Source organism: Pogoniulus pusillus, chromosome 4 (genome assembly GCF_015220805.1).
Source record: "Pogoniulus pusillus isolate bPogPus1 chromosome 4, bPogPus1.pri, whole genome shotgun sequence".
Lineage (NCBI taxonomy): Eukaryota > Metazoa > Chordata > Aves > Piciformes > Lybiidae > Pogoniulus > Pogoniulus pusillus.
The window spans coordinates 19,951,708-19,977,345 of record NC_087267.1 but is presented as its reverse complement, the minus strand read 5'-3'; the positions used below and the strand labels follow the sequence as shown (position 1 = coordinate 19,977,345).

Here is a 25,638-nt window from a genome sequence, read left to right as displayed (position 1 = left end):
TCTCCCCTCTGCCAGTTTAAACCCATTGCTCCTCATCCTGTCATTACAACACCTTGTAAAGTCCCTTCCCAGCCTTCCTGTAAGCCCCCTTTGGACACTGGAAGGCCACTCCAAGGTCTCCTCAAAGCCTTCTCTTCTCCAGGCTGAAGAGCCCCAACTCTTGTAGAAGTAAAAGACAGCACTTTAATGCAAGGCAGGAAGATCAGCAGCATTCTGTCTATTTAGAATCAGCCACTAAAGTACTTTTTGTGCAGCACATGCCAGACTTAGAAATAACTTTTCCTAGTGTTAGAAATCCTGTAGGCTAAACAATTGCTCGGTGTGAGAGGAAGGAATGGTCAGGCAGAAGGCTCATATGCAGACAGTGAGGTGGGTTAGGAACTGGTTGCAAGATAGAGTTCAGAGGGTGGTGATCAATGGCGCCAGGTCCAGCTGGAGAGCTGTGAATAGTGGTGTCCCCCAGGGATCAGTGCTGAGGCCAGTCCCGTTCAACATCTTCGTCAATGACATTGATGAGGGCACAAGTTTGCTGATGACACCAAGCTGGGAGACTTGGCTGATACAGCTGAAGGCTGTGTGGCCATCCAGAGAGACCTGGACAAACTGAGCTGGGCACAGAGGAACCAGCTGGGGAGGAATAACAAACTGCACCAGTACAGGCTGGGAGGTGATCTGCTGGAAAGCAGCCCTGTGGAGGGACCTGGGGGTCCTGGTGGATACCAAGTTAACCATGGCACAGCAATGTGCCCTTGTGGCCAAGAAGGCCAATGAGATCCTGGGGTGTATTAGGAAGAGTGTTTCCAGCAGATCAGGGGAGGTTCTCCTCCCCCTCTACTCTGCCCTGGTGAGACCTCATCTTGAATACTGTGTTCAGTTTTGGGCTCCCAGTTGAAGAGGGACAGGGATCTGCTGGAGAGGGTCCAGCAGAGGGCTACAAGGATGATTAGGGGACAAGAGGGCATGGCTTATGAGGAGAGGCTGAGGGACCTGGAGCTGCTTAGTCTGGAGAAGAGAAGACTTAGAGGGGATTTGATAAATGTTGATGAGTATCTGAGGGCTGCCCAGGAGGGGGGGACAGGCTCTGCTCACTGCTCCCTGGGATAGGACAAGGAGCAATGGGTGTAAGTTGCAGCAAAAGAGGTTCTGCCTCAACACAAGGGGAAACTTCTTTACTGTGAGGGTCACAGAGCACTGGAACAGGCTCCCCGGAGAGGTTGTGGAGTCTCCTTGTCTGGAGACTTTCAAGGTCTGTCTGGATGTGTTTCTCTGTGATCTGTGTTAGATAGGATTGTCCTGCTCTGGCAAGGGGGTTGGACTCGATCTCTTTGGGTCCCTCCCAAGCCCTAACATCCTAAGATCCTAGCTGAAGGCTAACCCTCTGGATACAGCCATGCTGTACTTTCATCTGGCAGAAAGCTGTAATTTTCTCACTTGGCTCCTGGCAAACATATTTCACTCTCTGCAGTTTTTCATTCAAATCCAGTGCTTCTCCAGGATATCTTTAATTTCTTTTTTTTTTTTTAATTTAAGATTAATTTCTACCAAGAACTTAGGTTTGGTTTTTGTGTTTTTGCTTTTTCTTTTTTTTTCTAGAAACGTCTGCTCTAAAAGTGTTAAAGTATTTTGGCCAACTTAAGAAATCACAACTTTTAAGCTCATACAGACAGCCCAGATCATTTTTCTATGCACTTTTACATATTGATGATAGCCTTTGATTGAAAACTTCCTTTGAAGGCCTAAATACTTTTGTGTTTAGCCTTTTCTTTCATCCAGTCTTTTGACAAATCAGATGACCTTATAGGCCAACATCTCTGACAAACTGCAGTTCATGTGTAAAGCTCAGCTCAATGTCAGGAAGTTGAATATCAACTCAAACCCAGAATTTCTAACCAGATTACAAAGCAGTATCAAATATGAAGACCCTTAACTGAATTATCTACTACTTGCATTATGATTCCACTTGCAATTTCACAAGGAAGTCTTAAGTCCTACCATTTAAAAACTCTATGTTGATTTGAACAATATTATAAAAGCCTTTCAAAAAGTATCACAGTATCACAGTATCATCAGGGTTGGAAGAGACCTCACAGATCATCAAGTCCAACCCTTTAACACAGAGCATAAAAATCTCTATGTGGACTTCTCTTTAATTAGCCAGGTTAGTGAAGAGACATCTTAGGGAAAACAGAAGGAAAAATTGGCTTTTTCCCTGGACTTGTCTTCCACAGACTCACATATTTTATGTTGTGATGGTAAATAGGTTAGCACCCTAACGAAGGTTATTTTAACCTTTAGCAATGCTTCTTTTTCAAACACATCTTTATATAAGGTGAGGAGAAAGTTCTTCACTGAGAGTGATTGGATACTGGAATGGGCTGCCTGGAGAGGTGGTGGAGTCGCCGTCCCTGGAGCTGTTCAAGGCAAGATTGGACGTGGCACTTGGTGCCATGGTCTAGCCTTGAGCTCTGTGGTAAAGGGTTGGACTTGATGATCTGTGAGGTCTCTTCCAATCCTGATGATACTGTGATAAGAGAAGAAAATTAGGGAAGAAAGCTGGGCACAGCTGCATTCTTATGACTAATAAAACTTAACAATGTTTCAAGTAAAGAAAAAAAATTAGTGAGTGTCCAGACAAAAAAAAAAAAACCACTGCAAGGGTTAATTGACCCCAAGTGGTTTCACAGCTATACAAAAGCTGGTTAATTATGAAGAGCCTAGAGAACAAGCATAGTTGTGTAGTTGTCCATTTGTAAGAAGGCTACATTGGAATAGTACTGAAAAAAAAATCACAGAATCAGAATCACAGAACCATTCAGGTTGCAGAAGACTCTCAGCATCACCAAGTCCAACCAATATCAGAAACAGAATCACAGAACCACTCAGGTTGCAGAAGACTCTCAGCATCACCAAGTCCAACCAATATCAGAAACAGAATCACAGAACCACTCAGGTTGCAGAAGACTCTCAGCATCACCAAGTCCAACCAATATCAGAATCAGAATCACAGAACCATTGAGGTTGCAAAAATCTCTCAGCATCACCAAGTCCAACCAATATCTCTCTACTCTACAACGTGCACCCTAAACCATATCCCCAAGCACCACATGCAAAAGACTTTTAAACACATTTTGGGGTGGTGACTCAACCATCTCCCTGGGCAGCTCATTCCAATGCCTGACCACTCTTGCCATGAAAAAAATTTCCTAACATCTAGTCTAAACCTACCCAGTCACAGATTGAGGCCATTCCCTCTTGTCCTATCACTAATTACCTGTGGGAAGAGACCAGCACGAACGTCTCCACAAGCTACCCCAAGGTAGCCTTTCAGGTAGCTGTAGACAGTTATGAGGTCTCTCCTCAGCCTCCTCTGCTTCAAAGTAACCATCCCCAGCTCCTTCAGTCACTCTTCATCAGATTTAGTCTCCAGGCCCTTCCCCAGCTTCGTTGCCCTCCTCTGCACTCACTCCAGCACCTCCACATGCCTCTTGTATTGAGATGCCCCAAACTGAACACAATACTCATGGTGTGGCCTCACCAGAGCCAAGTACAAGGGGACAATCACCTCCCTACCCCTGATGGACACAGCATCCAAGTCAGGATGCCACAGGCTTTCCGTGCCACTTGGGAGCGCTGCTTGTTCTTATTGAGCTGTTTGTCAATTACAAACCCCAGGTCCCTTTCTGCCAGACACTTTTCCAGCCACACTGCCCCAGGCCTGTAGCATTCTTTGGGGTTGTTGAGGCCCAAGTGCAGGACCTGGAATTTGGCCCTGTTGAAGCTCCTTCCTCTGACATTGGCCCATGGATCCAATCTATCCAAGTCCCTCTGTAGAGCCTCTCTGTCCTCTTGAAGATCAACACTGCCATCTAACTTGGTGTCATCTGCAAACTTACTGATGACACACTCCATGTCTTCATCAGGATCATTAATAAAGATGTTGAACAGAAGTGGTCCAAACACTGAACCCTGAGGAACACCTGAGGAACCTTGAGGAACTTGTGAGTGGCCTCCAGCTGGATTTAGCTCCATGGATCACCACTCTTTGAGCCCATTTGTCCATCCAGTGCTTTATCCAGCAGAGCTGTGCTTGCCCAAGCCAGGAGCAGCCAGTTTGTCCATGAGAAAATCACATTCTGTTCAGAAAAGCGTGCAAGAAAATGTCATTGAGGGATGCCTTCTCCCAGTGTCGTTTTTCCAAACACTTATCTCAAATTCTGTCCAAGTTTTGAGTCACAAGCTGCCCAGGGCAAAAGGACAGAAAGGTATTTTACCCTCAAGGGAGTAAATGAATACATTCACACAGGACTGGAAGTTTAAATATAAATATATATACACAAAAATACACAAATGCATATTTAGCCTTGGTCCAGTTCACCAACCTAGGCTTACCAAAATATCATTAGGTCAAAACCTTTCCCCCATCCTACGCCAAAGACCAGGCCTCAATGCCCATCCCCCCTCAAAGTCTCCCTGTTTTTATCCCTCCCTGGTCCCTGTTCTGGGGAGCTGATGTAGCTGCAGTAATCTCCACAAAACAGAGATAGATTGATTGATTGATTGATTGATTGATTGATGTGAGGACACAGACAGATGGTTAAGGAAAGCCATTTGATGAGATGAAGAAGGCATGAAACCTATTGCTGCTCCAGCAACAGAATTCCAGAGATGCAGATAATCTCAGAAGTCTTCTCAGTTGTCCTTTATTACTGCATTGAATTCCAAGCATTACAGTCTCAGAGTCCCATTTACAGAAGAAGCATCTCCCTGGTCCCCATTTTGGGGAGCTGAGATAGCTGTAATCTCCATAAAACAGAGATTGATTGATTGATGTGAAGATACAGATTGATGGATACAGAAAGCCATTTGATGAGATGAACAAGACATGAAGCCTGTTGCTGCTTCAACAACAGAATTCCAGTGATTCAGATACTCTCTGAAGTCTTCTCAGTAGTCCTTCAGTACTGCATTGAATTGCAAGCATTACAGTCTCAGAGTCCCACTTACAGAAGAAGCATCTAATGGAGTCTTAGAGCCCCTTGCAGAAGTCCCAGAAGCCCTTAGCAGACATAGTAGCTAACAGCACCAGCAGAAGTCCAAAGCAGCGTCCCTACACCAAAGCCCCAACTGAAATCCCTAGCTGAACTCTAACTGAATAACTATTGCCACAAGTTCCTGACTTTATACACTTTCTTGTCTTATACCCAACCAGTACAATCCAGACACCTAAGTCAACTAAAGCATGCTCCCAATGAAAGGTACCAGCATGGCAGGAGGGCTGGCTCTGCAGCACGTTCCAAAGGGTGCCAACAAGTAACCATGCACTCTGCACATGTCCAGCAGCTGTTTGCGGAACAGTAGCTGCAACAACTCCCTGCTTCCCACCCATATCAGGCCTGAATTGTGCAGCAAAAATCAGCCAGGATGCTCAAGGCCGAAAGCCTCTCCCAAAATACCAAAGAAGAGATAGAATCATAAAATAAACCAGGTTGGAAGAGACCTCCAAGATCATCCAGTCCAACCTGGTACCCAGCCCTAGGCAGTCAACCAGACCATGGCACTAAGTGCCTCATCCAAGCTTTTCTTGAACACCGCCAGGGACGGTGACTCCACCACCTCCCTGGGCAGCCCATTCCATTGGTAAATCACTCTCTCTGTGAAGAACTTCCTCCTAACATCCAGCCTATAGCTGCCAACATGTGCTGAAGCAGAGAGAGGGAGAAAAGGGCAGATCAGACAGTAATGTCTGTTTATATAGGGGTGCAAGCTGATGGGAATGAAATAACAAAGAGTCCAACTCCACTGTAGTCAGCAGGGACATCCTCCTCTAGAGCAAGATGCTCAGAGCCTTGTCAAGCCTGACCGTCAATATATTCAAAGATGGGACCTGTTGTGGAGGGCCCACAAGCCCAAAATAGGCTTACACATGTTTACCTATCAAACGGATGCAACAGACCTGGCTCCATAAAGTCTGGCCTGCCCAGGGCCCAGGTTGTGTAATGCAATTGTGTAAGCCCACACGCCTAGCCTATGGCCTACCGGGTGCAAGGCCCCTGCTCTTCCTGTATTTGGGGGAGCCAGGCCTGTGGACCCTGCCTAATATGGTATGGTTTGGCTAACTGCCATCCTGATTGGCTGTTCTTGTGTCGAAAGGGCAGTTAATCTCGGCCCACATTGATAAAAGGAGATATGCAGATGAACAGCCTGCTTTTGCTTCCCTGCTTTGCTTCCCTGCTCTTTGCTGTGCTCTCTCTGCTGTGCCCAGCCCTGCTGCTATTGCACACTGCCTTAGTGCTTGCCTGCTAAACTCCACTGCCGCCAGTTACCAGGAGCAGACCCTGGATGCCTGTACGTGATTGGCCTGTGTGGCCAGCGTGACATCGTGCTCAGGCTGCGCGACATCTGCCTTCTGCACCTGAAGGTCCTGCCTAGAATCCCTGGACAGCTACACAGATCATCCAGAAGAAGCCAGGAGAACAAGGTCAGAGATTGTCTGCGTCCTTTTCCCAGAAGCTGGGAAGATTCAACCCTCAATGTCCAACAAGACAGAGTCCCCTGAAAGCATTTGGGCACTGTGTGGACTGTGGCTAGCCCCTGCGAGTGGGTAATGATAATAATCTGTGAGTAAATGCTTAAATGCCTCTTGGTAACTCTCTACTGCCTTCTGCCATAGAGCAGAAAGAGCTTGAGCCCAGCTACTGGGCAAGCGGCATACTGGCCACAAGCAGCATTTGGCCGCAGGAATAGTCTCTTCCACTTCAATTCTTGTTTATATATTTTGCTGGTTATATTAGATGTAGATACTATCCATAGAATGTTTCCATGACCGTGTAAGAACCAAAATATTATTAAAATTAGTGGTTGGGGTTGGCAGAGTTCTGAATAGCAACAGTAATCAACAATAGCCATTTTGGAAAATATCATCTCACATCGATTAATTTCTCCTCCCCAACAGGGCCTCAAATACCTACCTGGCAACCTGTTGCAGCGTTCCACCCCCCTGATGCTAAAGAAGTTGTTCCTAACATCCAGTCTAAATCTGCTCTTCTCTAATTTCAAACCATCACCTCTCATCCTGTCATTGCAGGCCCTCAGAAACAGTACCAAACAAAAAATTGCTACCCAGCTGCCACAGAAGGCAAGCAAACCAAACAAAAGAAGTCATGGCTATGCATGTAAAGATAAACTATGAAGGAAATGCCTAGGCAATAATTTCAAAGGCTGTCAAAAAGACTGGGATTTTAAAATTCTCTATTATCAAGGTCGGAAGGAGAACAATGCTGCATCTCAGAGCAACAGATTTATCCCCTTTGATGAGGGAAGCAGTGATGGGTTTATTTTTAGCTTGGTTGCAACCTACACAGTTACTTTTTTTTTTCCTTAAAAGGTATGACTACATAAACTAAAGTAAAAGAACAAGTTATGTCCACAAACTTACTCAGTGTAGGAAAACAATTTATTCAATGCCCATTATTATGAGAAAAGAATTGCCTTAAAAATGATCATATTTGACTGCCTTAAAACTGATCGTATTCGACTGCCTTAAAACTGATCACATTCGACTGCCTTAAAACTGATCACATTCGATTGCCTTAAAACTGATTACATTCAACTGCCTTAAAACTGATCACATTCGATTGCCTTAAAACTGATTACATTCAACTGCCTTAAAACTGATCACATTCGATTGCCTTAAAACTGATCGTATTTGACTGCCTTAAAACTGATCACATTCAACTGCCTCAAAACTGATCACATGTGATTGCCTTAAAACTGATCGTATTTGACTGCCTTAAAACTGATCATATTCGACTGCCTTAAAACTGATCATATTCAACTGCCTTAAAACTGATCACATTTGACTGCCTTAAAACTGATCACATTTGACTGCATTAAAACTGATCACATTCGACTGCCTTAAAACTGATCATATTTGACTGTCTTAAAACTGCTCATATTCGACTGGATTGATTTCCTGACACATCAGCAAGTTCAACCCTTTTACATTCGACTCACATTCTACTCCAACAATGCTGATGGTGAGATGATAGAGAAAGTAAGAGCTGTGCCACGCAAATGTGCTGTCAGGCTTTGCTCACCAAAGGTAAAGTGAGCTCTGCCTTGCAAAGAGAATTTGCTACATGGATGGACTCTCGATGAAAGGTTGCCTTAAGAGAGGCCCTCTGGAACATAGAGGCTGGAATTCTCCAAAGTCCACATGAAAGACATGAAAATATCACTAAATACCAGGCTCATACTTTGAGACATCTGTTGACCAGATCTTTCATCTCATCTGGGATAGCCTGTTTGACATTTCACATACAACAGACACAAAAGGCTGCTGCCATCAGTTGCCTCTGAATGTCTTCGGCAACGTACAGGAGCTGATATGACTACAAGAAGTTATCAGTAATTGTTCAGGTGAAATGATCACTATTCATGGAGTAAGATAAAGGCCCTTCCTCCGTTTGTCATGTGATCTGGTGTCAAACTTGTGCTAAAAATATACCACGGCTCAATGTGCATAAAATAGAAGATCTTTGGCAAGGAGTTCTGCCCGTACTGTTTCAGTCTCACCTTACACAGAGTACTGGCTGCATGAGTTTATAATTAAGATATTAAACAGTAATTTAAGGAAGATTGATGCCTAATGTCTCACTGCTTATTTGCAAGTTCTCCATGGCTCAGCAATGTGTCCTTCTGGCCAAGAAAGCCAATGGCACCCTGCGATGCACCTGGAAAAGTGTGTCCAGCAAGGCTAGGGAGGTTCCTCTCCCCCTCTACTTTGCTCTGGTGAGACCACACCTGGAATACTGTGTCAAATTTTGGGCTCCCCAGTTCAGGAGAGATAGGGCTCTGATGGAAAGAGTCCAGCAGAGAGCCACAAGGATGACTGTGGGACTTGAGCATCTCCCCCGTGAAGAGAGACTGAGAAACCTGGGGCTGTTTAGTCTGGAGAAGAGAAGACTGAGAGGAGATCTGGTCAGCGTGGACAAATGTGTGAGGGGTGGGTGTCAAGTGACTGGGGCCAATCTCTTTTCAGTGGACCACAGCAATAAGACAAGGAGCAATGTCTACAAACTGGAACATTGAAGGTTTCACCTCAAAATGAGGAGAAGCTTCTTTATAGTGAGGGTGACAGAGCACTGGAACAGGCTGCCCAGAGAGGCTGTGGAGTCTCCTTCTCTGAAGACTTTCAAAACCTGCCTGGATGTGTTCCTGTGTGAATTACCCTAGGGGATCCTGCCTTGGCAGGAGAGTTGGACTGGATAATCTCTGGAGGCCCCTTCTAGCCTCTAACATCCTGTGATTCTGTGATATGGTTTACAAAGGTGCTTGCACACTAATGGTTTTGCAGAATGCTAGATAATATTGTATAAAATCATTATGACTAAAAAAAATTAATATTGCTATTAAACCCCTCTGTAACTTCACCATAAAGCACTGGGCTACTCCAAAAACTTTTGGACAAGATTAAGTGTTGGTTTGCAATAAAGAAAGGGTTTTCTGCTGTCTTCTTTCATTTCACTCACCCTTTTCAACAGTGAAATCTACAGTACAAAATGGTGTCCAGATACTCTTCTCTTCCTTCACACCCTATCATATGAGCTCTCTTAACCTAGCAGTATGTACTCCTCCTTACACCTTTGTTTGAGGTCCAGCAAATAGCCACGGCTGTCACATGTGTCAATATTTGGCTTTGATTCAGAAATTTGCTAATAAAGCACTGAGGCCAGAAAGGAGGAAACAGAGGTACAGACTGTTATGAGTCTTCTGTTGCTTGTTTTTGGTAGAGGTGAAAGGTCTATGTGATTTGCTAGTGCAGAGAATAAAGGAGGGAAAGTCTTACGGGAAGAGGCTGAGGGAGCTGGATGTGTTTAGCCTGGAGAAAACTCAGGGAACATCTTATCACACTCTGCAACTCACTGAAGGAGAGTTGCAGTCAGGTGGGAGTCAGGCTCTTCTCTTAGGCAACTTGTGTCCAGTTCTGGACCCCTCAATTCAAGAGAGATGTTGAGGTGGTAGAACATGTCCAGAGAAGGGCAATGAAGCTGGTGAGGGGCCTGGAACACAAACCCTATGAGGAGAGGCTGAGGGAGCTGGGGGTGTGCAGCCTGAAGAAGAGGAGGCTCAGGGAAGACCTCATTGCTGTCTACAACTACTTGAAGGGAGGTTGTAGCCAGGTGGGGTTGGTCTCTTCTGCCAGGCAATCAGCAACAGAACAAGGGGACACAGTCTCAAGTTGTGCAATCAGGGGAGGTCTAGGCTGGATGTTAGGAGGACGTTGTTGTCAGAGAGAGTGATTGGCATTGGAATGGGCTGCCCAGGGAGATGGTGGAGTCACCATATCTGGAGATGTTTAAAGAAAGATGGTGTGGCACTCCATGATATGGTCTAGTCCATGTGGTGAACTTCATGATCTCAGAGGTCTATTCTAGCCTCAACAACTCTGTGATTCTGCATGAAAGGGCTAAAGAAAGATGGATCTAGGCAACCACATGCTGAGGATGTCTAGGGCTAGGCAGAACATATTAAACTTAAGCCACCCATTTCTCACCCTTAAACTTCAGCACAGACAAGATATTTGCTTGACAAAATGGAAGAAGAAAAAAACAAACAAAAAAAAAAAGAGAAAGGAAAAAGACAAGAAATATTTCAAGGTATCATCATAATTACAGCCACCAATCTTCAACAATCTTCAGTCTATCCTATGAGGACAGACTGAAAGAGTTGGGGCTGTTCAGTCTGGAGAAGAGGAGGCTCCCAGGTCACCTTCTTGGGGCCTTCCAGGATCTGAAGGGGGCCAGCAAAAACCTGGGGAGGGACTTTTCAGGATATCAGGGAGTGACAGCACTAGGGGGAATGGAGCAAAGCTGGAGATGGGTAGGTTCAGAGTGGATGTGAGGAGGAAGTTGTTCAGTACGAGAGTGGCGAGAGCTTGGCATGGGTTGCGCAGGGAGGTTCTTGAGGCCTCATCCCTAGAGGTATTTAAGGCCAGGCTGGATGAGGCTGTGGCCAGCCTGCTCTAGGGTAGGGTTTCCTTGCCCATGGCAGGGGAATTGGAACTAGCTGATCCATGCGGTCCCTTCCAACCCTGACTGATTCTGTGATTCTATGAACATCAAAATTCTCACTCACTGAACAATGTCTATTTCCATGGGTTCTACACAAGGTAAATTTATCACACACACTACTCTGTAGAAAACAGATGTTCTTAGATTTTTTTTTCATAAAAAGAAGCCAAGGGCTTGACCAATTTGTTTAACATCAGCTCAGCCTCTGAGTCTGCTGTGGAAATTAAAAATATTAGCTCACAGTTCTCCTGCCACGATCTGAAGCTAAACACTTTGAGAACTGATTTCCCAAGCCATGTTTCATTTCTTTCCTAATAAACTCATTAAAAAATTGAGTGGGAAAAAAAAATAAAAAGAAATGAGAGGCATCTCCAGAGGCTGATGCAGTGCAATCCTCTCTGAAGTGGACTGGCAACATTTTTCCTGTCTTTCCCCCTTCCTTTCCTTTTCTCTCTGGCCTTAGAAGCATAGAATCACCCAGGTTGGAAAGGACCTCCAAGATCATCCAGTCCAACCTAGCACCCAGCCCTATCCAATCAACTAGACCATGACACTAAGTGCCTCAGCCAGGCTTTGCTTCAACACCTCCAGGGATGGTGACTCCACCACCTCCCTGGGCAGCCCATTCCAATGCCAATCACTCTCTCTGACAACAACTTCCTCCTAACACCCAGCCTAGACCTCCCCCAGCACAACTTGAGACTGTGTCCCCTTCTTCTGCTGCTGGATGCCTGGCAGAAGAGACCAACCCTCACCTGGCTACAGCCTCCCTGCAGGTAGTTGTAGAGAGCAATGAGGTCAGCCCTGAGCCTCCTCTTCTCCAGGCTGCACACTCCCAGCTCCCTCAGCCTCTCCTCACAGGGCTGTGCTCCAGGCCCCTCACCAGCTTTGTCACCCTTCTCTGGACACATTCCAGCACCTCAATATCTCTCTTGAATTGAGGGGCCCAGAACTGGACACAGCACTCAAGGTGTGGCCTGACCAGTGCTGAGTACAGGGGCAGAATAACCTCCCTTGTCCTACTGGCCACACTGTTCCTGATCCAGGCCAGGACGCCATTGGCTCTCTTGTCTACCTGGGCACATCTTCAGCTACTATCTACCAGTACCCCTGGGAAGTACTTGGGAGCACCTGCCCAAAAGCAACTGCCTTTCTGACAGACAGCTGGAACAGAATGGCCCATGCAGTTTTCACAGGATTATCTGGGTAGAACAGAGTGAAACAAGAATGGCTCAGCGGAATTACAGTATACAAGACTCTGGCCTACTGGCTGAATAATTCAAACCAGGATATTTTCCTTCTTTAATATATGAACAGATACTTCATTCCTGGGTAAAGAAAGAAATCCTTCATCTTTCTGCTTTTTATTATTTTTGAAAGAAGCCAGGGATCAGAGAACATCAACTAATGAGACTGTTCTCCTTTTCCTTTTTTTTCTTTTTGAATACATATTTCACGTTAAAAAAAAAAATCCTAACATTTGAGATAGAGCTCTGTGTTTGCACACACACACATTTTCCTGTCTACCAAATGATTCTTGGGACTCCTGCCTCAAACATTTTGCATGCTCGTACAGTAAGTCAGGAATACAGAAAATGTATTTTAAAAGAGCTGCTGAAAGAGAGAAAGAGAAAGAAAAGAATTAAAGCATTCCAAGTCATCAAGTCACTGGTAATAATTTCACACAAAGCCCAGCTATTTTCTAAGGGCAGGGCCATGGCAAAAGAAGGCCAATACTCAGGTGACCTAAAAGCTGATCAACTGTAATTGTGCTGCTCCAAACTAACAACAGATTTGGTTTCATAACTCTCTCTGAGACACACAAACATGAGGACATAAATAGGATCTAATGCTGCCAGCAGCAGGGCTGCTGCATTGATCTCCTTTGCAAAATTCACAGATTTGCAGGCAGCATTGGGTTGGAAGGGACCCTCAAAGGTCATCTTGTGCAATTCCTCTGCAGTCAGCAGGGACACCTCCAACTAGATCAGGCTACCCAGGGCCACATGGAGTCTGACCTTGAATGTCTCCAGGGATGGGGCCTCAATCACATCCCTGAGTAGCCTGTTTCAGTATTTTACCACCCTCATTGTAAAGAACTTCTTCCTTACATCCAACCCAAATTTACCCTGCTCCAGTTTCAAACCATTGTCCCTAGTCCTATTGCTACAAGCCCTTCTAAACAGTCCTTCCCCAGCCTTCCTGTAGGTCCCCTTCAAATACTGAAATGTAGCTATTAAGTCTCCCCAGAGCTTTCTACAAGCCGAACAGCCACAATTCTTCATAGTAGAGGTGCTGTAGCCCTCTGGTCATCTCTGTGATCCTCTTCCAGACCTGCTCCAATAGGTTTCTCTTGCGTTGGGAGCACCACATCTGGACGATGTACTCCAGATGAAGTCTCACCAAAGAAGAAGAGAGTGGCAGATTCACCTCTTCACCTGCTTGTCACACTTTTTTTTGATGTAGCCCAGGATGCAATTGTCCTTCTGGGCTGAAAGTGCACACCGTTGGCTCATGTTCAGCTTCTTGTCCACTAGCACCTCCATGTCTTTTTCTGCAGGGTTGATCTCAACCTCACCCTCCAGCCTGTATTGTTATTGAGGGTTGCCCTGACCGAGGTGCAAGATCTTGCATTTTCCCATGTTGAACCTCATGAGATTCTTCTCAGCCCACCTCTCCAGCCTATCCAGGTCCTTCTGGATGTCATCCATCCCATCTTTCAGTTTTATCAATCACACCACTCAGTTTGGTATCATAATTACAGCAGAATATTGGTAAAGATACAGCAACTGAGTAAGCACATTCAGAGACAAGAGTTCACAAAAAAAAAAAAAATTAAGAATTGGATAGAAATTAGAAGAAAATAAAAGGAAGAAAGCAAAGAATATGAAACCAGAAGCTGAGCTTTCAATAGGTAACATAATAGGCAAATGATAAGAAATTATGACAGAGCAGGAAAGTAGGTACAAAAAGTTAGAAGCTCAAAGAACCACAGCATTATTTTGGTTGGGAAAAGGCTTCTAAGATCAAGTCTAACTGCTGATCTGAGACCATCGTGGCCTTTAAACCATGTCCTCAAGTGCCATGGCCACACTTTTTGAACAATTCCAGGGATAGTAAGTCCACCATCTCCCTGGGAAATCTATTCCAATGCCTGACCAGGGTGGTCAGTGAAGACTTTTTTCATAATATCCAATCTAAACCTGCTCTGGCAAAATTTCAGGCCATTTTCTCTTGTTCTATCACCTGATAACAGGGGGAAGAGACTGATCTCCACCTCATTACAAGCTCCTTTTAGGTAGTTGTAGAGAGCAACAAAGAGGTCTTCTCTCAGTCTTCTCCAGACTAAACAATCCTAGTTCCCTCAGATGCTCCTCAGAAAACTTGTTATCTAGACTTTTCACCAGTCATATCCTCTTAGGTTTCAAATGGCCACACTGTCATCAATTTTTCTTACCCAAGATCATTAAGAAATACACACAAAAGTATCCCACAAATGGAAACAATTAGAGAAAGCAGTGCTCCAGATAAATACACAACTCATCAGCCTTTGCCTTACTGTTAGCACAGGGCCTAGAACTTCCCAAGCAGACCATGGCTTTTAAGGCTAGAAAATTTAAAATGGGTCTAAAGATTCCTTTCCTAGCTTACTGAATGCCACTATTGATCATGTAGCATTGTATTTATCATTAAATTCAGATTTGAATGTGAGGCTATTCCTCAAATTTCTTTGGAGCATGCTTTTATTTCGTAGAATGGAAACTTCTGAGCCAATTTTAATCCCTTGAAACTGAAGGGACATGATTATATAACTCTTAGAGGGGATTTGATAAATGTTTATAAGTATCTGAGGGCTGGCCAGGAGGGGAGGGACAGGCTCTGCTCACTTGGTCCCTGGAATAGGACAAGGAGCAATGGGTGTAAGTTGCAGCACAAGAGGTTCTGCCTCAACACAAGGGGAATCCTCTTTACTGTGAGGGTCACAGAGCACTGGAACAGACTCCCCATAGAGGTTGTGGAGTCTCCTTCTCTGGAGATTTTCAAGGTCTGTCTGGATGTGTTCCTCTGTGATCTGTGTTAGATAGGATTGTCCTGCTCTGGCAGGGGGGTTGGACTCGATGATCTCTTTGGGTCCCTTCCAACCCCTAACATCCTGTGAGCCATCCTGTGAGCCTGTGAAAACTTGTCAAAACTGCTAGTAGCAGTTTCTGGATTTTGTGTATCACAGACCTAAGAGTGAGGTTTTCTGATTTAACTATATTTCTCTTCATAGTTTACTACTGTATTCAGATTGCTGATCTTTTGTGGCACTTTACCTATAAGACAAAAAAAGAGCTGCTGTGCCTGCTTCATCTCTGGTTTTGAGGGTGTGCTCTTTTCACTGGAACACTGCAACACTCAAACTTCAGCTATATTTTCTGTATTTTCAACTATATTATTGCTTTCCTTCTACCATAAAAGACAGAATATGGAGGTTGGAAGGGACCTCCAGAGATCATCGAGTTCAGCCACCCCTGTCAAGGCAGGATCCCCTAGAGTGGTCCACACAGAAATGCTTTCAGGCAGGTTTCAAAAGTCTCCAGAGAAGGAGACTCCACAGCCTTTTTTTGGCAGCCTGTTCCAGTGCTCTGTCACCCTCACTGTGAAGAAGTTTCTCCTCATTTTGAGGTGAAACCTTCTGTGTTCCAGTTTATATCCATTCCTCATCTTATTAATGCACACCACCAAAAAGAGATTGGCCACATTGACCTGACACTCATCTGTCTGATATTTCACAGTCACAGAAACATTTGTACACATTGATCAGATCTCCTCTCAGTCTTGTGACTGAACAGCCCCAGGTCTCTCAGTCTCTCTCCATAGGGGAGATATGCAAGACCCCCCAGTCATGAAAGTGAACAAAATACGTACTCAAATCTTGTTGACTCATATCTCTTACTGAAGTACTAAAACTCTTCACTATTTTACAACAGAGGTAGCTGTTTCCTTTTAATTTGATTGCCTTTCACCTGTAGAGCTACATGGGGGTCCTGCAGTGGGTGCAACAATAATATCACAGTAATTTCCAGCTTCTATATCAAGAAGAAGGAAGTAATTAATTCACAAGAAACACATTTATATAAGTTATATATAATTATTTTATACACCAAACACCTCTTTATTTCTGACATCCAGCATGTTCATCCTAGCCCTTGGCAGTCCTTCCACAGAATCATATAGAATCATAGAATCAACCAGGTTGGAAGAGACCTCCAAGATCAGCCAATCCAACCTAGCACCCAGCCCTATCCAGTCAACTAGATCATGGCACTAAGTGCCTCATCCAAGCTTTTCTTGAACACCTCCAGAGATGGCGACTCCACCACATCCCTGGGCAGCCCATTCCAATGCCAATCACTCTCCCTGACAACAACTTCCTCCTAACATCCAGCCTAGACTTCCCCCAGCACAACTTGACACTGTGTCCCCTTGTTCTGTTGCTGGTTGCCTGGCAGAAGAGACCAACCCCACCTGGCTACAACCTCCCTTCAGGTAGTTGTAGGCAGCAATAAGGTCACTCCTGAGCCTCCTCTTCTCCAGGCTACACACTCCCAGCTCCCTCAGCCTCTCCTCAAAGGGTTTGTGTTCTAGACCCTTCACCAGCTTTGTCACCCTTCTTGGACACATTCCAGCACCTCAACATCTCTCTTGAATTGAGTGGCCCAGAACTGGACACAGTACTCAAGGTGTGGCCTGACCAGTGTTGAGTACGGGGGAGAAATAACCTCCCTTCTTCTAACACCTAAACAACTGCTTAAGAAGAATCATATTTATTTTTCACATGAATTTTTAATGCTAATTACTGTGCTTACTTCAGAAAATGTAAAATCCTCCAGCTTTATTTCTTCATAGTCATCCTCCACTTCGTCACTTCTAACAGCTGCAAGAGCACTGGCCAGCTTCTTTCGCAAAAGAAAACCCTTCCAAGATGCCTAAACAAAAAATGTTAAGCATGTTATACAAAGCTATAGATCAACCCCCAAATCCAGATCCTCTGTGTTATCCCATTAGGAAGATAAAACGTCTTGGGCTTCAGTTTAATAGCTCAATGATCTGTTTTTTGAACTTTATGTGACATTTAAAACTACAAGACAAATTAAATGCCAGCATATGTCTAAAGCTTAGAGTCCTCGAGAGGCTCTCCACAAGTAAGCAGAAAGGAATCCTGCAACTCCCTCAACTGCAAACCTAGGTCAACTAATTAATTATTTGACAATTCCTTTAGGGACTATTATAAACTGAAAGGAAAGGCTACACAAGAAAAATCTTGAGTGTCAACTTTCAAATTACCGAGAATAAAAATACACTTGTGCTAAACGTCTTAAATTTTACAAGTAGCAATTCTTGGAGACATCTCCTGCAATTGACCTAGGTCAGTTCCTCTTTCTTAACTAAGATCTTTATTTTAATAAAATATTGCCAGTAGGCATAAGCATATCTAGGAAAAAAACAAATCAAAAACAACAAACCAAAAAGGAACACATTAGGAATTAAGTGCTACAAAAAGAGGAACAGGTGTTAGGAGCACATGCCAAGAGCTGTAGAGTCAGATCTAGGAAGAGATCAAAATTAAACAGATGGAGTTCAGAAAACTGAATTCAAGAGAGCAGCTTTTCCCCAAGTCAGTGTTTGACATCATTAGAGTTCAAGAAGCCCTAAGCATTTAAAACACCATGGGAAAAAAACTTCTACTGTTCCAAAAGATGTAGTGTTGTTGGCATTTAGCGGGTTTGCAATGAAAGCACTTAAACAGGAGGGGTAAATCTCATATTCCAGCTTGATGTTTAGCTTATTAATTTTTAGGGAATGCTCATCTAATTTGAAGGATTATGGAAAATGTTACTGGTTTTGTACACACAAGTCCTGATTATTGCAAAAAGGATTAAGTGTATGAGAATTCTTTCCTTGTCACTTCAGTGTTGTTATTTTCCTACAGATGTACACGGCCACCCAGACAAAATATCCCAATGTTAGTGTGTGATCAAGTGACAAGTACATGTTATTCAACAATTACAATCAGTTCTTATGAAAGGGAGAAATGTTCTCATGGTGTATGCAGAACATCTCATGGTGTATGCAGAAGGATAACTGTAAGGCAGCTCTTAACATAGATCGATAAAAGGGCCAGCTCAGCTCCCAGTTGTGATCAAAGAAGTAAAATTATTATAGTAGTTTTTTTAAGAAACAAGATTAAAACTGTCTCATTGTACTAATTAATGGCAACTCTGCCTGTGAAAGTCAGATCTAGCCACTTCTTTTAAAAGGTTGTAAGAGGTGGAAACACTTTGGCCACAACAACCCCAAGCAGCACTACAGGCTGGGGACAGAGTGGCTGGAGAGCAGACAGGAAGAAAGGGACTTGCAGGTACTGGTAGAGAGTAACTAAGGATGAGCCAGCAGTGTGCCCAGGTGGCCAAGAGAACCAGTGGCATCCTGGCCTGGATCAGGAAGAGTGTGGCCAGTAGGACAAGGGAGGTTATTGTGCTCCTGTACTCAATACTGGTCAGGCCACAGCTTGAGTGCTGTGTCCAGTTCTGGGCTCCTCAATTCAAGAGAGATGTTGAGGTGCTGGAACGTGTCCAGAGAAGGGTGACAAAGCTGGTGAGGGGCCTGGAACACAAACCCTGTGAGGAGAGGCTGAGGGAGTTGGAAGTGTTTAGCCTGGAGAAGAGGAGGCTCAGGGCTGACCTCATTGCTGTCTACAACTACCTGAAGGGAGGCTGTAGCCAGGTGAGGGTTGGTCTCTTCTGCCAGGCAACCAGCAACAGAAGAAGGGGACACAGTCTCAAGTTGTGCTGGGGGAGGTCTAGGCTGGATGTTAGGAGGAAGTTGTTGGCAGAGAAAGTGATTTGCATTGGAATGGGCTGCCCAGGGAGGTGGTGGAGTTGCTGCCCTTGGAGGTGTTGAAGCAAAGCCTGGCTGAGGCACTTAGTGCCATGGTCTAGCTGACTGGATAGGGCTGGGTGCTAGGTTGGCCTGGATGATCTTGGAGGTCCTTTCCAACCTGGTTGATTCTCTGATTCTATGATCTACTAAACAGTTTACTACTGCTCATTTATTAAATAGATACCAATGAATTCCTTAGAATTGCAGTCACTGTCAGCTTTTTTAGAGAAGATTTACAATATTGAATATTTTCAAGTTAAACTGGAATTGGAAATCTATGCAGGGTCCATTTGATTAAAAACATATAATATCTCATGAACCCTGGCAATTTGGCAGGTAAATACTGTATATGGTCAACAAACTAAGTAGAGCCAAGGCATGGACTGTGTCCAGTTCTGGCACCCCCAGCATAAGTGGGACATGGAGCGGGACCAGTGAAGGGCCACAAAGATGATCTGGAGAAACTGCCCTATGGGACAGGCTGAAAGAGTTGGGGTTGTTCATCCTGGAGAAAAGAAGCCTCTTGGGAAGACCTACTAGCAGCCTTCCAGTAGCTGAAGGGGCCCTACAAGAAAGCTAGGAAGACTTTTCACAAGGGCTTGTAGTGATAGAACAAAACGGAATGGATTGAAACTTGAGTGGGATAGATTTAGACTGGAGATTAAGAAGAAATTCTTTACAATGGGGTAGTGAGACACTGAAACAGGTTGCCCAGGGAGGCTGTGGATGCCTCCTCCCTGGAAGTGCTCAATGTCAGGCTGGATGAGGCCTTCAATGACCTGGTCTAGCAGAAGGTGTCCCTCCCTGTAGCAGGGATGTTGGAGCTAGATGATCTTTAAGGTCCCTTTCAACCTAAACCATCCTATAAATCTATTAATTCTTGCACAGAATAATCCATTCTGTTTAACTCTTGGATCTATATCTTCTAGGGGACAGTCTAGGCCATGGTCTATTTGCAACAGCAGTACGGATGAGGTAATCCTGGTTTTGGGAGAAGAAGAGAGAGAAAAAGAGATGGGTAGGGCCACAAGGATGCTCAGAGGGCTGCAGCAGCTCTGCTATGAGGACAGACTGAAAGAGTTGGGGCTGTTCAGTCTGGAGAAGAGGAGGCTCCCAGGTCACCTTCTTGGGGCCTTCCAGGATCTGAAGGGGGCCAACAAAAACCTGGGGAGGGACTTTTCAGGATATCAGGGAGTGACAGCACCAGGGGGAATGGAGCAAAGCTGGAGATGGGTAGGTTCAGAGTGGATGTGAGGAGGAAGTTGTTCAGTACGAGAGTGGCGAGAGCTTGGCATAGGTTGCCCAGGGAGGTGGTTGAGGCCTCATCCCTAGAGGTATTTAAGGCCAGGCTGGATGAGGCTGTGTGCAGCCTGCTCTAGGGTAGGGTGTCCTTGCCCATGGCAGGGGGTTTGGAACTAGCTGATCCATGCGGTCCCTTCCAACCCTGACTGATTCTGTGATTCTATGACAAGTACAAAAAACTAAGTTTTTATTTCTTTAAACCAACCTGGATTAGTGTGGCAGCTTCGTGCTTCTGTCTCCAAGCTTCTACAAACCAACGATTCTCTGTTTGGCTGTATTCAGCTTTCCTCCTGGCGTAGTACTGCCGCCAAAGGGACTGGATCATGGACGCCGCCATGTGCAGCCTCAGAGAGAAATGAATACCTTTATGAATGACACAGGCTCAGGTGAATTATCCTAGCTGCCAAATTATAACCATACGGCTCCAGCTTTAGTGCCCTCAACACAGGAAGGTCCTGATGGAGAAAGTCCAGAGGAGGGCCATGAAAATTATTAGGGGACTGGAACACCACACACTGGAACACCACTGGAACCACCGTCTACAAGGACAGGCTGAAGGAGCTGGGGTTGTTCAGCCTGGAGAAGAGAAAGGTCTGGGAAGGACCTAACAGTGGCCTTAAAGTACATGAAGGAGTTAAACCAGATGATTTCATTTCTCCCTAAAATGTGTTTATGAAGTATACCAACCCCTAAACATGGTTCATTTATAAGCTTTGTGTTTATAAAAAGCAATAACTGAGTTTGTATTCTCTGCCCAACAGCAGACTTACAGACTTAGACATAAAGTAGTAACTAAAGACTCTAAATGAGCTCTTTCAAAATGATTTTCTGAAGCATTCACCTTCTGTAATAGACTTTCAACTTCTTGAGAGGCAATAATGAATTCTGTGGTCTTCCTGAATAATAAATGTTATACCAAATTATTAATGTATTAAGTACCTACTAAGTGCTGCTGCCATTCATCTGAAGTATGAAGAGGCACATCTATGCTTGCTCTTCATAGTGTTCTCAAGATAGGTATTTTAAAACTTAATTATTATGAAATCAGATCTGAACTTTTGTTCATATAAGGAAAAAAAAAATCAGCTTCTGTTTTCCCTGATCATATATACAGAACCATACCAACTGGAAGCAAATGCATTCCAAGGAGGTAATAAACCAGTCTGTTTCATGAAGTAGAGTATCTGGGGGCATAGAACAAGTTGAACTGGCCCCTCACCCCTGCTTCAACTTTTAAGGAGCAGGTTGAGGCATGTTGGAGGAGTACCAAGGGCAGGGCAGGCTGCTAACTCTTCAGTCATCACAACAGCAGGAGACTGGCCTAAGGTCAAGGGAGTAGGATGGTAGAGTCATGCAATTTTTCTTCTGGCCTTCTAAATGATAATGCCTAGAAAGTCTACAGAGATGAATCTTGACTGTCGAGCAAATAGCATAGCCAAAAGTCTTAGGCTAATTTGCAGTTACAACTGCCCCAAAACTCCTACAAACCATTCAGAATGTTCAGCCCCTATCATTGTATCTAGCACTGAACAGGTGTCATAAATGCATTGCAAGAAAAGAGAAAGTTTTAACATCTTCTTCCTATGCAGTATTTAAAAGTTATTTTAAGTACATATATATATTCTAATACATTAACTGACTTGCAAAGGATTGTTGCTAATAACAAAATCTAGCATGCATCACCTTGAAACAACAATTTATTGTCTAATGAGCTTAAAAATATTGCTTTCTTACTACAACCTTTGAAAGAAATCTTCACTCCTACTGCCTATCCATACAATCTTCCCAAAAGCAATCTGACATCTGCCATACCTTTCTGTATCACTCTCAAAATGCTGAAGATCTCTTCCTGTATTGCTTGCTACTACCGCTGACTGTTGCACTGTGAGTTGGGCTGACAAGTTATTGTTGCCTATACTCTCCCCACTGTAATTAATCCATGATTCAGTGCTCTTCTGCCTCACTCTGTGATCCTCTTTATTTTCCTTTTGGTGCACAGGTATGGAGGAGTTAATGAATGTGGCCTGAATATGGCCAGTAGCCATCCATCTTTTGGAAGGATCCAACAAGACCTGTTTATTTTCTGTCACACCCATGATAAAGAGGTTATTTTCCCGTAGGCAGCCAGTGGATGTTTGCTTTAAATGATTTTGCAGTGCTTCTGGTCCATCTCTGTCAGTAACCTTCAGTTCTCCGCACTCATGCTCATAGCGATGTTTAACACTAAGTTTCATCAACTCATTAAAATACCAGCACTGTCCCTCTGCAGAGTCAACAGAAGAGGCAACCCTGGAAAAAAAAACCAAAAAGACAAAAATATTTTCACATGTATTTAAGACTGCAAAAATGCTCTTTAAAAAGACATATTCCCTCAATGACATTGTACTTTCAAAGATCCTGACATACTTCCATATTCCCACAGTGAATGGTAATTATTCTGACTGAAAAAATCAGTTACAGTATCCCTAATCTTAATTTTTTATAGATATATACATATACATATATGGTCTCTTCTCCCAGGCAACCAGCAACAGAACAAGGGGACACAGTCTCAAGTTATGCCAGGGGAGGTATAGGCTGGATGTTAGGAGGAAGTTATTCACAGAGCGATTCTATGACCTACTAAACAGTTTGCTGCTGCACATTTAATGAATAGATACCAATAAATTCCTTAGAATTGCAGGCTGAAAATGGAACTTTGGCTCCTAAATCACCTGGACACTGTCAGCTTTTTTTATAGAACATTTACAATATTCATGTTAAAACCATTTCCTGGTACTCAGCCTAGTCATTTTGAGAGAGTGATTTGCCACTGGAATGGGCTGCCCAGGGAGGTGGTGGAGTCGCCGTCCCTGGAGGTGTTCAAGCAAAGCCTGGCTGAGGCACTTAGTGCCATGGTCAGGTTGACTGGACAGCGCTGGGTGATAGCTTGAACTGGAGATGATCTTGGAGGTCTCTTCCAACCTGGTTGATTCTATGATTCTATTACACTATGATCTACTAAACAGTTTGCTACTGCTCATTCATTAAACAGATACCAATGAATTCCTTAGAACTGCAGGCCAAAAATGGAACTTTGGCTCCTAAATCACTTTGACACTGTCAGCTTTTTTAGAGAAGATTTACAATATTGAATGTTTTCAAGTTAAACTGGAATTGGAAATCCATACAGGGTCCACTTGCTTAAAAATACAGAATATCTCACAAATCCTGGCAACTTGGCAGGTAAATACTGTATTTGATCAACAAACTAAATAGAGCCAAGGCATGGACTGTGTCCAGTTCTGGCACCCCCAGCATAAGTGGGACATGGAGCTAATAGAGCAGGACCAGAGAAGGGATGATCTTGGAGGTCTCTTCCAATCTGGTTGATTTTATGACTCCATTATATATACATATATATGTACACCAGTATTTAAAATATGCTCCATATACATTAGATTGCTTGGTTTACTCTGACTTTTTTTGCTTTGTCTTAAAAGGCTTTTGTCTGTTTGAAATAGGCATTACAGCACATTGGAATGGGCTGCCCAGGGAGGTGGTAGAGTCACCGTCCCTGGAGGTGTTCAAGCAAAGCCTGGATAAGGCACTTAGTGCTATGGTCTGGTTGATTGGACAGGGCTGGGTGCTAGGTTGGACTGGATGAACTTGGAGATCTCTTCCAACCTGGTTGATTCTATTTTACATATATATATATATATATATTTAGCAGTATTTAATATTCTCTATAATTCCTCTTCCAACCTTGTTGGTTGGTGCCATGGTCTAGCCTTGAGCTCTGTGGTAAAGGGTTGGACTTGATGATCTGTGAGGTCTCTTCCAACCTTGGTGATACTGTGATACTGTGAGATATATATATATATATATATATATATATATATTTAGCAGTATTTAATATTCTCTATGATTTCTCTTCCAACCTGGTTGATTCTACGATTTATATATATATTTAGCAGTATTTAATATTCTCTATAATTCCTCTTCCAACCTTGTTGGTTCTATGATTGATACATATATATATATACACACACACATATATATATATATATATATATATATATATATATATATATATATATATCAGTATTTAATATTCTCTATAATTCCTCTTCCAAACTGGTTGATTCTATGATTTTTATATATATATATGTATATATATTTAGCAGTATTTAATATTTTCTATAATTCCTCTTCCAATCTGGTTGATAATTCCTCTTCCAACCTGGTTGATTCTATGATTGCTTGGTTTACTCTGACGTTTTCACTTTTTCTTGAAGGGCTTATGTCTGTTTGCATTAGGCATTAAAGCATGCATCTGACTATTAATTTTCTGTGTGGTAAGAAGCATGTGAGGTTGAAAATTTTGGAGGATTTGAGGCATTTTTGTTATAAATCCTGCAATGGCCTTAATAATCCAGTTTTATCTGGAAACTATGAGAGCTAATATAAAAATAACAGTAATTGAAAATTTTAGATTAGAACTACAGCAAAAAAAAAACCAAACCAACCAAACCCCAAAACCACAATGCCTAGAGAGCACTTAGGAAAACAGAAACTTTAAAGTAAAGATGGTTTTATCAATAGAAGGGAAGGTGCTAGACTGAAGCAACATTAATCTACATTAATCTGGCTCTCATTAATTCTCTGTGCTACACAACCTAAATGAATATGAGAAAACAGGAACTCATTGTTACAGATTCAGGATGTTACACAGAAGGACCTGGGCAAGCTGGTGAGCTGGGCTGAGAGAGTCTCATGAGGTTCAACCAAACCAGCTGCAGCATTCTGCACCTGCGTCAGAACAATTCTCATCATCAATACAGGCTGGGGGATGAGTCCTGTGGAAAAGGACTTGAGAGTTCTGCTGGATGAGAAGCTGGACATAAATGGTGTTGGACTTGCAGCCCAGAAGGGCAATAGCATCCTGGGCTTCATCAAGAGCAGTGTGGCCGCAGATGGAGAGAGATGATTCTGCCACTTTACTCTGTTCAGGTGAGACCTCTCCTGGAGCATCCAAGTAGTGATTATTTTTGGCAGTTTACATATTTGAGTTTGCACCTGCAGGGGCCCACAACTTTGCAAAATGTAAATCAGGCAGAAGTTTCCTCTCTTGTTGGCCTATTCTTCAGTAAGGTCACGTTAACTCAGTTGAAGTACTGCAGCATGTACATGTAATAGCCACGCTGTTAGGGCTCATAGACAAACAAGAGAAGGGCCAAGAGGATGAGCAGAGGGCTGGAGCACCTCTCCTCTGAGGACAGACTGAGAGAGTTGGGGCTGCTTAGTTTGGAGAAGAGAAGGCTCTGAGGGCACTTTATTGTTGTCTTCCAGTATCTGA

General features: G+C 43.6%; 1 protein-coding gene across 1 annotated transcript in view; it reads right to left on the bottom strand.

Moving 5' to 3' along the window:
- LRRIQ1 (leucine rich repeats and IQ motif containing 1) overlaps positions 1-25,638 on the bottom strand; it is a 176,408-nt gene that overhangs the window by 100,399 nt on the left and 50,371 nt on the right. The window contains exons 15-18 of the mRNA XM_064142336.1: positions 22,113-22,589; positions 20,506-20,644; positions 16,925-17,044; positions 12,551-12,565 (exon numbers count right to left, since the gene is read on the bottom strand). Coding sequence (XP_063998406.1) covers positions 12,551-12,565; positions 16,925-17,044; positions 20,506-20,644; positions 22,113-22,589 — 751 coding nt within the window. The remainder of the gene's footprint in view (positions 1-12,550; positions 12,566-16,924; positions 17,045-20,505; positions 20,645-22,112; positions 22,590-25,638) is intronic.